Source organism: Mycteria americana, chromosome 1 (genome assembly GCF_035582795.1).
Source record: "Mycteria americana isolate JAX WOST 10 ecotype Jacksonville Zoo and Gardens chromosome 1, USCA_MyAme_1.0, whole genome shotgun sequence".
Classification (NCBI taxonomy): Eukaryota; Metazoa; Chordata; class Aves; order Ciconiiformes; family Ciconiidae; genus Mycteria; species Mycteria americana.
The window spans coordinates 105,208,198-105,220,712 of NC_134365.1; the positions used below are offsets into that span (position 1 = coordinate 105,208,198).

The 12,515-nt window shown below is 54.1% G+C and overlaps 1 protein-coding gene across 2 annotated transcripts in view; it reads left to right on the forward strand.

The window, feature by feature from the left end:
- IGSF3 (immunoglobulin superfamily member 3) overlaps nt 1–12,515 on the forward strand; it is a 102,056-nt gene that overhangs the window by 64,116 nt on the left and 25,425 nt on the right. The window contains exons 4-6 of one of the 2 annotated variants that reach the window (XM_075516120.1): nt 764–1,153; nt 2,836–3,237; nt 6,882–7,286. In XM_075516120.1, coding sequence (XP_075372235.1) covers nt 764–1,153; nt 2,836–3,237; nt 6,882–7,286 — 1,197 coding nt within the window. The remainder of the gene's footprint in view (nt 1–763; nt 1,154–2,835; nt 3,238–6,881; nt 7,287–12,515) is intronic. The other variant, XM_075516129.1, reaches the window with a different exon arrangement.

Here is a 12,515-nt window from a genome sequence, read left to right on the forward strand (position 1 = left end):
GCCCTGCTCGGGAGGCTGCTGGCAAGGTGAAGGAGGGCAAAGGAGGGCCCAAGCGCTGCCTGCGGGCAGGGCAGATGTCAGCAAATAGCAGCCAGGGGACACTGGGGCAGCAAGGGCGCTTGGGTGGCAGCCCCTGTCTTCGGACATGGTCAGTGATCTGGGGCTGACACAGGAGCTAAGACATACATCTTAAGCACTTGATGCTAGCACAGGCAACGAAAATTTGGGTAAGTGAGGAGATAAGAGTGACACAGCAGAAAATAAATTGAAAACTTCCAGCATGCACTTCTGTATTGCACGAGGTCCATTTGCAAGTCAAAATCCTTCTCCCAGCCCACAGCACGGGTTCCTGCTAAGGATCTAAAGACCCAGCCGAGCTCTTTCTGCCTCTCTGATATCCCCAAAGGCCCTGCCTCTCGACCCCAGCTGAGCAGGGTGCGAGTAGGACCGTGCATCCCGCGGTGCCACTGGATGCTGGTGTCGCAGCAGAGCTGCTCCCAGGAGTAACAGCTGGGGAAGAGGGTTATGGCTGGGGAGGTCTTGCGGCTCTTGCGTGCTGGGCAGCAAGCTGCCTCTCCTACAGCACGGCCCATCTGGGCTCTCACAGCAAAAACAAGCCCCTCACCCCTCCACCTGCGGATGCACGTGTCCGAGGGATGTTGACTACACAGAGAGCGGCAAGTTGTAAATAACTCGCATGAGATGTGCTGGCTGTCCCGGTGGGCTTTGCCACGCTGACGTGAGTTGGTCTGTCTCTCCCCAGATAAGGAGTTCAGCGTCCGGCTGGAGACGGAGAAGCGGACGTACATCGTGGGTGAGCCGGTGGAGTTTCGGTGCATCCTGGAGGCGCAGAACGTCCCTGACCGCTACTTCTCCATCTCCTGGGCCTTCAACAGCTCCCTCATTGCCAGCCTGGGGCCCAACGCTGTGCCGGTGCTCAATAACGAGTTTGCCCAGCGCGAGGCCCTGGGCCAGCTCAAGGTAGCCAAAGAAAGCGACAACGTTTTTGTGCTCAAGATCTACCGCCTCCGCCTCGAGGACAGTGGCAAGTACAACTGCCGGGTGACTGAGCGGGAGAAGACCGTGATGGGGGACTTCATCGACAAGGAGAGCAAGCGGCCGAAGAACATCCCCATCACCGTCCTGCCGCTCAGTAAGTAGAGGCTTGCCCATCCCCTCCTGGGGCCATTGCTCCACTGGGCAGCTAGCTGGCGAGGCCGTGATGTGCCCAGACTTTGGTGGTGGGAAGAGGGAAGATAAGAGTTTGCATGCCGTGGAGGCTTGAAATCCCAACTGGCAGGATTTTTTTTTGATGGGAAGGGGATGATAGAGGAGGGATATGTGTTGGGTTCGTAGGTGGGGAAACATGCCCCCACCTTGGTAATGGCCCCAAGCTGGCAGTTTTGGCCTTGAGCTGAAGGTGTATGTGAGAGCCTCTGACTTGCTCCTCACACCGCCTCCTCGCCTTGCTCTGCAGGGAGCTGGGTGCTCGAAAGTGCTCAGCAGGTGTAACAGGGAGACCGGCTTGGCCCTGGTTTATCCTAAGAGCTGCTAGGTTCCTGCAGGCCCTTCAGTGGCTGTTGTTCAGCTGTCTTGCAAGACAGCTGTACTGGGAGAAACCAGGGTTCATGTGCTCCTCGAGCCCCGGTTTGCTCTTCAGCACGGAGCTCTGTTGTGGTCACTGTGTGTCTGCCAACCCTGGTGAAAACAACCCTGCCAGAGGCTTGCCTGAATGCCTTCTGTATTTGTCAGACAAACGTGATAAATACAGAAATGGGTGAGAGGAGAGGGTCCACTGACTCATTCCTTGTTTTCCTCTCTGACACTCGGGTAGCTGTGGCATGATGAACCACGCACATGTTCCCCAGGCTACCCTGGAAGGGGGCTTTGACCAAGCAGAGGGTAGCTGCAAGAGGATTTTGTGCAATGTTTGTTTCCTATCTCTTAGGTTTGTAGGGAAATGCAGCCCTTTCCTCTAGCTTTTTTTCCCCTCCTCATTTCTCCAAAAGAAATTCTATTTCTTTTCTCTCCTACCAATGTTTGGTCTCATTTGTTTGGCTTTGAAAATTACTCTAGCTAGAAATCTTGCACTGGACAAATGTCTAAAATGTAGTACTTCTAGGCACAGCCACCTTTCAGACAGATTTCATTCTTGCCATTTGATAAATCACCAGCTCTAGGAACAAATGTGGTAATTTTTCAAGGGTGCTAAGTGTCCATAACTCCGATGGAAGACAGCAGGAGTAACCAGCACTCAGTATCTCTGAAAAACCAGCCGTAAAGCCTTACATCTCTGGGAAGCTCAGGATACCAGGTTTTTTTGATGTTACCAAACATTGATAGCTACCTCTAGGGTCACTAGCAATGGGAGTTTGGGAGAGCTTCTCCCAAAAGGTGTTGTAGGAATGGACATGGCAAGATGGTGATCAGGATGACGTGAATTGAAAAGCCCAGGGAGCTGGAAGCTTTTTTTGGCAGAGCCTGTTGCATGCAGTGCGTGTTGTAGCAACACAAATTTCCTCAAGTTTTGCTGAGATCCCATCCCGGACCTGCGACCAGAAGATGCGGCAATGTCTCGTGAGCCATAGGCAGAGAGATTTCTCCCAGCTTTGGCCTACACCTGCTTTGAGTGTGCAAGTCACCAGGAGCAGCTCGCTGCCCACAAGCTGTTTTTGGATGTGGTCACGCATGAGGTTAAGACGTGCCTGGACCCAAATGCGTGGGCAGTTTCCTGCACCTGGTAGAAAGCCTCTCTGGCCGGCAGCGTCCTTCTTGCAGACCGAGAAGTGGCGAGTGTGTATCATCTCCCCTGTGTGTATGCGTTTCTCTCCTTAGAGACCAGCATCTCCTTGGAGATTATCAACAACGCCAGCAATGTCTTGGAGGGGGAGAGCCTGCGCTTTGGCTGCAACGTGCGCTCGGGCTTCGGGCCCCAAAGCCGCCTCTCCGTCGCCTGGCAGCTGGTGGACAAACTGAACCGGCGCAGCGAAATTGTGCGGCTGGATCGGGAGGGCACCCTGCAGCCGGGCCCCTCGTACGCCGAGCGCAGCAGCTATGGGGGCATCCAGGTGGAGCAGGTCCGGCCCGGCTCCTTCACCCTGGAGATCTTCAACAGCGTCAAGGCGGACGAGGGCCACTACGAGTGCCGGGTGGCCGAGTGGACGCGGACACTGGATGGGGAGTGGCAGATGGTTGGGGAGCGGCACGCGGGCACCCCGGTGTCCATCACTGCTCTGGGTGAGTACTCGAGGCGTGGGGGCCATGGGGCCGTGCTCCCCACTTGCCCGGCCCCCCCCAGGAGTCACCTGCGAATAACCGGGGCTGCTCTTGGCACTCCCGCCCTTGCTTGCCGGCAAAATGGAGGTACCCGGCAGCCTGCCTGCAGTTCCCGGTAGGTTGGTGCAAAACGCCTGCATGCCCAGTTGTGTGCGGGGGCAAAGTCTGAGGGGTGGCTGTGGCAGGAGCAAAGTAGGGGGTGGCTAGGGAGAGGGGCAGTGCTTCCAGCGTTCTTCCGAGGAGAGAGGCCGCCAGTCCCATGACGTGTCCCCCCAGTATTGGAGCCGGGCTCTGGGCAGTGCAGTGGTGGTGCTCCATAAGCAGCCCGCGGGCATCAAAGCCTGCTTGCCTGCCCTGGGTAAACCTTACCTCTGCTCACCAGACCAGGAGAGCAAAACACTGGGCATCTGTTGGCCCGGCCACCAGAAATGGCCAGCATCTCTGACAGCGTCAGAAGCCTGCAGAAGACGTGGGTCAGGAATGGTCCTCACTGCCTCTGCAAGGAGGCACTGAGCTGCTGGCCCGGAACCACAACGTTGTCCATGACCAAGCCGAACTAGGAGCTGGGATCATTGCAGCTGGTGCTCTGCTCTGCCAAAGAGCTCCTCCGTTTCAAACACAGTGAAACCACATCAGTTTAGGAGAGGGCAGGTAGGGCATTAGGGATTTTGCACGGATTGTGAATTACTTTGGTCCCGCTCAGGCCTTGCTATATTAAGTCTTGGACTAGTTCCCAAAGTGCTCTGCAGGAGACTGAAGAGGGGATGACTGCTCCTATGAGGCCACTGATTTGCAGAATGCCAAGGCTATAAACAATCAGGGAGCTCTATTGAAAGGTCGAGGTAGGAATTTTTGGGGTTGGTTTTTTTTTTTTTTGGTTCTCTGCAGTATTAATCTTAAGCTTTGGCAAGATGTGAGAGACCAGACTTCAAAGTTGTATCATATTCTGATTAAAATCCTGCTTTTTTCCTCCTTTCCTCCCCTTTACTTTTGACCTTCTTTCAGAGGCTGTTCTGTCTGCAGCTAGAAATCTTTGCTATATAGCTTCCAAAAGCAGGTAGGTACATTAGTTTGTGAAGAACTAAAGGCAGATTCTCATCTGGTTTCAATGGTGTCTTCCTGACGAGGTCAGCAGCATTTGGCCTGCTGTAAGTTCACGTATCAGCCCTTCTCTTTACTCTGCCACTTGTAGAAGTGTTGAGATTAAGTGTTGAGATTTTAAAATATATCACTTTTAACTCTTGTTAAAATTTAAGATGCTCGGAATTGCCCAGGCATTCCAGAAGATGTGATGGAAAGGTAGTTGCCCCTCCTCCTCTGCTCCTTGTCCCAGAGAAATCGCCCGCTGTTGAGCACATTCTGTCAAGTCCCAAGAAATTCCTAGGTCCTCTTCCTATAACTAGCAAAGCTGAAGTAGCTCATGAAAATTGAGTGGAGAAAATATTGAGTATTGTTCCGTTGCCGCTGAATCTGATATTTTTTGTTCAGTGTATTTTTGAAGTGTCCTGAGAAACTCAAATGGAAGGTGCTAAGAAAGAGCAAGAGAGGTTTATGGCTACAGAAATTGCTAGTAAAAAAAAAATGCAGTAAATTTAGTGACACTCACATTTCAAGTTAAGGTCTAATCGTTTGCCATTCTGCCAGGGTAAGAAACTCTTTAGCTGAACCAATACAGATGATGTTCATACCCATAAATCTATCTACGGGGTGGTTTCAGAAGCAATAGCTAGAAGAGGGATGTGCTGTCGGATGAGACCAGATGTCCCTGAACTTCTGAGGATCTCAAGTGCCTGGCAGGGACTTCAGTCCCTGGCTGGCTGGGGAAGGAGGGGGCAGGCAGGGTGAGAGGGGGCTGCTGTATTCTTGTAGGGACATCTTGCGGAAAATCTGCCCACTTTTATCCGTGGCTTCTCTCCCTTTGTACCAAGTCCCGAAGGAAGAAGGGCCTTTGTGTGTCAACCTAAGTGCCATGAACGTGTTGGTTGAGTTGAGGACCTAAGAAACGCACCTGGCTTTTGCACGGCAGTCAAGAGAAGCCCCTTCATGAAGCTTCCTTGCCCAGGCCAACTGGAGATTAAACTTCATGAAGTCAGCTGGTCTTGGTGAAATCAAGTTGGCTTTCTAGGGCCATCGCTGGCTCAGCGGTGCTCTGAGCTGGGCCCAGTAACACACTTGCCGGGGCAGGAGGGCTGCTGCAGAGTCTGAAGGTAAGGGCTTACGTGGGTATGAGATGCAGCAGTCCTGCAGGGGAGAGAGCCTAGTCTTGCTCTCCTCTCCCGGGTAATCACTGACCATGTTGCAAGAGGCTTTAATCCCAAAGATTGACCTGTTTTCTCAGTAATTACACATCCTGGAGCTCTGGCATGGTGACGCCGTGGGGCTGCAGAGGCACTTGCTGGAAGTGTGCAGATCTAGCAGTGTCTGTGCCGCGGCCGGTCTGGCCGGTGGCAGCAGCTCTGTGGGTTGCGGTGAACTCCCAGCTCATCTCTCAAAGTGTAATTTCGAGCCGGTGGCAGGCTGAAGTTCTGTACCGATCCAGAAGACGTTCCTGTTTCTACTGGGCACTGGCCAGGCTCTCCCCTGTGGTGGTGGCTGTGCGGGGTGCCAGGATGGTCAGGGTCCCTCCCACCCATGGGACACCCTGCGGAGCCTCCCAGGAAGGGAGCGCTTCTTGGGGATGCTGCCGGTGGAAAACAAGGTCCCTGCTAAATCTGCTGGCTGCAGTGAAGTGACTGGAAGAGGGGAAAATATTTTCTCTCTGCAGCTCAGAACAACTGAGCAATGGAAATGCCCTGACCCAAAATGTAAGCCAGTTGACTGGGAATATGTTATCTTCAAATGACTAATGGACTGCTGGTTTTAAACTCCCCTAAACAACAAAGTGCTGGGGGTAGACGAGTCAAAATGTATTGACCAGCTTGTGGAGTGGTGCACATGCGAGGATAACTGCATAAAGCCGTCCTGGAGCTGTGATCTGGAAGAGAAGAAAAGCCGTGCTATGTGAAGAACAGGACCAAGCAGCTTTTCTCTCTTTCAGTTGCCTCCACCCTGGGGTTTTGTAGCTGCTGCCACCTCTCTGATGCATGAATGAAGGCTGCTACTCCTCGCTTTCATCTTTCCTTCACCTGCAGCAACCAGCCGCAGACCTGGGGTGGGAGACGGGGTGGGGACCCTCTGCCCGAGAGCTGGATGTGAATCGCGAGGTCTGTGAGCGGTCAGGCTGGTGCCGGGCAGCCGCTCTGCCTGGCGCTGCTCCCTTGCCGCTGCGCTGCTGCGTTTGCACTCGGGGCTTTGGCAGCGTGCAGAGGCTGGCTGCTCGCCCTCCGGCTCTCGGGGGGTCTCGCTCCTCTGGGCAGAAATCGAGCACGATCCTGCTGCCGCTGCCGCCAGCGCTCACGCAGGCAGTCACCGTTACGCAGGCACTGAAGTGTGTTTTTGCCACGGCTTTTCGTGCCACTTTGCAATTGCAAACGAGGAGCCAACACAACGCAAGCGGCTGATTATTCCAGGCCCGTGACTGGATGACGATGCTCTAGCTTCTGCATGCTAACGGCCGGGCCTCGTTAGGCAGGTGTCTCTCAAAGCCCTTTTCTCTCTTTCCACAGAGGCCGGCTTTGCTGTCACGGCTATCTCCCGCACCCCCGGGGTGACCTACAACGAGTCCTTCGACCTCCAGTGCATCATCAAGCCCCACTACCCATCGTGGGTACCCGTGTCGGTGACGTGGCGTTTCCAGCCGGCGGGCAGCACCGAGTTTCATGACCTGGTCACCTTCACGCGTGACGGCGGGGTCCAGTGGGGCGACAGGTACGCGGGTTTCCGGACCCGCACCGCCATCGAGAAGGCCGAGTCCAGCAACAACGTGCGCCTGAGCATCAGCAGGGCGAGCGACACGGAGGCCGGCAAGTACCAGTGCGTGGCCGAGCTCTGGAGGAAGAACTACAACAGCAGCTGGACGCGGCTGGCGGACAGGACCTCCAACCTGCTGGAAATCAGGGTCCTGCGGCCAGGTGAGTGCCGAGAGCATGCAAGAGGAGGTGGGGGGTGCGTGACAGGGACAGGGTACGTACCAGTGCTGTGGTGGTCTCTCCAGAGCAAGGACTGCTCTCATGGCTGTGACTGACGTCTCACATCTGTGCACGGTACAGGTGGGACTGCTTGGCTCTTCAGCCATGGATATGTTGGAGCTCCCTTATCCACCTCTGGGGAACTGGGTCCTCTCTTTGCTCCTTGTGTGCTGTTCATGGGGTTTTCTTCTGGGAGGTGAGGTGGCTGCAGCTCGGTCCGGTCTCTGGGCTGTTCTTGTGAGACGGAGGTGGCTTTCAGGTTGCCACCTCCATTCATCAGAGCAGACTAACCGGGGGAAGAGAGAAGAGGGACAGGGCAAACAGGATCAAAGAAGAGAGCCATGCTCCCACCAAAAGCCTGCACGTGCATGTGCGCCATAGGTGAGGTGCTGCAGCTCTTGTCTAATGACTGGCTGCATCTCTCGCTCTGCTGGAGGCATCTTCAAAAGCAGCGAGTGATCAAAGAACCTGACTTTCATCCCCACCAGAAATTGAGCATTTTCCAGCTGGAAGTCACCAAGGCTATGGGTGCCCACGCAGAGTGTGCAACAGCTAGGCAACAGACACCTGGCTTGGCAGGGAGAGTCAGAAAACCTGCAAGGTGCTTATGCTCCATGGACAGCCAGTGGAGAGAGTTAGGTGTCTTCTGTAGGCCTTATCACTGATATTTTGGTGGTGCCTTCTCTTGTCCATGAAGGGTGCAAAGATGTGTGGTCAGGGCAGCTCTGGGCCATCGCTGAGCTGAATGGTTTATTGCTGTCTTGGCCTTAGGGCTGGAGCTGATGTTTGGAGGGAGGCTTTTAGGACCTTTAAAACTCTTGGTTCAGGTCCTTGCAGCATGGTCAGTCCTCCCTTCGTGTTTCTGTGCAGAAGGACTCCTTCCTAGGGTCTGTCTTCTGGCTTGAGCTTTGTGTTTTTCCCCTCAGTGGCCCTTTTCATACTCTTCACCTTCCTCAACCCTGAGCATGTCTTTGGAAAAGTCAGGGGATGCTGCGAGCTCCAGGCACCTCATGAGCTCTCCATCCTCTTTCTTCCCTCCCTCCTTCCTTGCCCTCATCTCCAATTAATCTTCTCCATTTATCTTGATTATCCTGCCTTGTAATACATGTTTTACTGCTTGCAAGGTCAGGTTGGTGATGTTCATCATTTTAGCTTATTTCCCTAGGAAACAGCGTTGACTGGCTATGGTCCCTGGAGTAATATGCTTCTTCATGGCACATCTCTGTGCATGCATATGTGTGTGAGACAGAGAGAAAGAGAAATCCTTGATAACACCTTCCAGAAGAGAGCCTCTGTGTCACAGCTCAGGGTGGCCAGGAGGACATTTAAAGGACATTTAAACCATGCTCTACCAGCTGGTTCTTCTTTACTGGAGCAGTAACCATCAAGTGATGCCTTAACAGAACATGTCATGTAGGTCTCTGTGGTTTTTACTTCTCCCTATCTCCCTGCTGCTCAACAAACTGGCTACACAAATCTTAGCTGTCAGTCCAATGAGCCTTGCTTAATGTTTGTAGTTTTATGACCCACAAGAGGATGGAGGAGAACATGGGGGCTCCTCAGAGCGTCCCCAGCACCACGGTTGCGCTCTCTCTGTGTTTTGTTTCCATGTCCCAGGCAGCCTCTGAGAGCGGGTGGTTGATGTTCTGTGTGAATGCAATGCCGGCAGTCGTACCAGCGACTGCTGTGGTTCTCTCTGGTTTTGCAGGCTGCAGAGGGTCATGTCATGTCATGTCATTGCTGTTTCTTTGGCTGGATAATCCCCAGAGGGGAGCCAGGGTGATGTGGGAGGCACCTTCCTCCGTCACCTTGGAATGCACATCCTAGTGCCCCCACAGTCAGACCTGTGCTGATGAAGCAGATACTGGTTTTCAGATTAATACCCGGGGCTTCTTCAAAAGGGGTCATTCAGGATCCCTGAACGACTGAACACCTGAGAGCTCTGTCAGCCTAAGTCTGTGGCTCTGTAGCCACCTTACTACGACATAACTTGAGGCTGCTCTTGGATGTCTTAGTCCGAGCTTTCTCCTTTCCTTTGCCCACTGGCCACGGGTTCCTGCTGTGACCCATATGCCATTGAGTTTGGTGTGAACAGTCTCCACTACTGATCCACTAAGGGACACCATAAAGAAGGCTTGTCTGGAAGTCTTTTGGCAAATTGAGCCAGCGTGTGTTTCCAGATTGTAAGTTAATGCTAGGATTCTCGTTTCCTCTTAAACCCCTGCTCCCTGTTTGTCAGAGCGACCTTTCTATTTGACAGGTTCCAGGTGCAGACATGGCAATCGATATTTGTCAGCCTTTAAAGTGTGTTCAGGTGAGAAAGGTAAAATAGTGGCTTCCTGATTGCTTCATTAATCTCTTTGCTTTGTGAAATCCCACATCCTCAAGGGACAGGGTGCTGGAGCTTCTCCTGGTGTGTCGGTTTGCTGTTTCAGTGCTCAGGCTGCTTCTCCTTGTCGCTCTTGCAGTGGGTAGCGATTGTAGTTGTCATCCATGCTGAGGGGTAACTGCAGAGTTGGCAGTGCTGGTTTTGAATTGCATATATTAATGTGGCTGCAAAGTAATTTCACCTATGGCTATCTCGTGGCCAACAGGTAATGTTGAGGAAACGCCAGCAGCTTGAAACACTCCAGTTCTTTCCTACTCCTGGGAAGAAACGAGCAGTATTTGAGAAACAAAAGACGTAGCTCCTGAAGGAGGGAGTAAATAAGGCAGGCAATGGCAGCATTAACCCAGCTCTGAAGTGAAGGCCTGTAGGTGGGATGGCAGAAGTGCTCTGCATGGCATCTGGAGCCAGGTTTGGCATTTGAGCGTGACTTCCTGGCCCATTGGGCATGAAGCAGTTATAAGGACTGGCAGCATGAGGAAAAGCCCTATGAAGGATGCTGGTTGTCCATGTGAGAGCTTACAGAGAATGTAGGCATCACAAGGGTATGTTGTCCATCACTTGGTGGTTCGTGAAAACTCAGCAGCAGCAGCAGTAGGATCTGAAGCTCCAGTGTTTCTTGCTTTCATGGCCTGCTCCTTGCTGTCATGCAGGCCGGCACGAGTTGGGTTGCAAAGTAGGGGGAGAGTTGCGCACAGGTATGGGCACGCTGCCCCAGGTAGCTCATGTGTGCTTTGCAGGGAGAGGGACCCGCACTGCTGGAGGGTGAGTGCCTGGTGTTAAGTTCTGTAGGCTGGGCCAGAAGTCCAGGCTGGCGTGGGGGTCTGGCAGGCAGGATTGTGGACCAGACTGGCGAGCGGCTAGATCGCCTGTGGCCGTTTCGTGTCCTTACAACGCAGCGCTCTCCTTTTTACTCCCATCTTTCGAGCTACCTGTTGTTTCTTTTTCGGTGAGCTCATGTTGCAGCAGAGGGGGAGGAACAATAAAAGTACAGCTCGGTTCATGACAGCTGCTTCCCCAAAGCCAAAGCTGGCAGGAGACCACGCAGAGGACCGCAGGCTGAGCTTGGAGCGAGCCCCAAGTGCAGGGGTGGGGATTTCTTCCCACCCACAGCCTTGTGTTTGGGGCTCCCCTTCAGCTGCAGTATCTGGCCTGCCTCTGAAACCCCTGAGAGCTGGGGCTCGCCCCGAGGGCTTACCACCCCTTTCCCTTCTAGAGACGTTGCCTTGCCCTTTGCGCACTCGCCCCTTTCCAGGTGGAGAAGAACATCCTCCATGCAAGCTTTAGCGGCCTGATTTGCAAGAGATCAGTCAGGACAGATGTGTCCTGTCCTTGGAGGGGACAGGTGTGGTGACTCCCTGGCACTTGCTGATCTTGGGTTTTAGGAGAGGCAGAGGTGCAGGCAGTTCCTTTTGAACCCAAGTGACTCTGAAAGCATTTGGATTCAGGCTGAGCTCTTGGCGTGAGGATGCTGGCTGAGCGGTACCCCCTCGCCGCTTTCTGCCCCCTTCCTCACGCAGCGTGGAGGGGAAGAGGTGCCCGGGCTCTGGGTCCTGCCCGAGGGAGGAAGGTGGTAGATAGATGCATGTGGGTCAAGGGGAGACCCGGGGGCTGCCAGGTGGGCTCTGTACCTGGCTCCTCCTTGGATTTTGCTTCTCCCTGCCAGGTTTTCAGGGATGGAGTGGCTGAGATGGGAGGTGCTGTCTGCAAGCGGTGCAGACTGCGGGACTCAGACAAGGGCAGCAGACAGTCACTGGCAGCACTGTGCATGCTGAGGACTCTGCTGTGATCTGGGCAGGCTAGGACGTCTGGATAGGACTCTTTTGGCAAGGAGGCTTGAGCAGATTTGTGCTGGTATATTAAATTGCCATTGTCCCCATATGCATTACCACGCTTATCTTTCCCCTGCAGCACAAGCGAGGGGGTGATTTGGCAGAGCTTTGAGAGGGCCTGGGGTCTGAGCGCTGAGGAGTCTTTCTAGCAACAGCAGAATAAAAAAGCAGAGGTTTCACACAAGCAGGAGGTTGTGGCAAAGCCCCTGGAGCACCCCCTCACCCCTTTCGTCCTCAGGCACAGACCTGCCCATCCCGACCTGCAGGGCACCCACCTCCCCATGCCTCTGTGCTCTTGCCCACCCCTCCGTCCTCGCGTCATCCCTCAGCGGGTTCCTTTGTGGCTAATCCTGGAGCGAACGCACAGGGAGAAGCTGCAATCGCCTCTATAAATCTGCCCTCTTGCTGCCGGGTTTTTGACAGTAATGAACGTGGGAGGAGGGATGGGGAGAGGTGGCGGGGGATGATAGCCGAGCAGATGCCAGGGGTGCTGGGCTCCTCGCTGCTTTTTTGCAAGCCGGGCTACGGCAGATTGATTGACCTGGGAGCCGTCAAGCAAACAAGGCAGTCAGGCTCTTCATTAGAGCATTAATTAGCTTCCAGGGGCTCTCCAGGGGCTGCTTCGTAAAGTTTGGTTTATTAGGAGCTGTCAAGTTGAAACCATCATGGAGCGGGAGGGTGGAGGCTCCTCAGCTGGCCTTGGAGAAGGGGGAGGCTTGTGCCTGAACATTACTTTGGGAGCAGGGTGGGTGCAGAGCGCTCTGCCGCTCTCCTGCTGTCCACGAGAAACCACCACTGACGGCAGCCTGGCAGCGTTGGGGTAGCAGTGGCTGGAGAAACCTAAGGAGCAGAGAGCAGAGGACCCTTACCTCTTGGTTCAAGCCCATCCTGGCAGCCGCAGAGAGGCTGCTCAGTGTCCTGCTCGTCCTTCCCTCTGCAGACTCGGTGATAGCT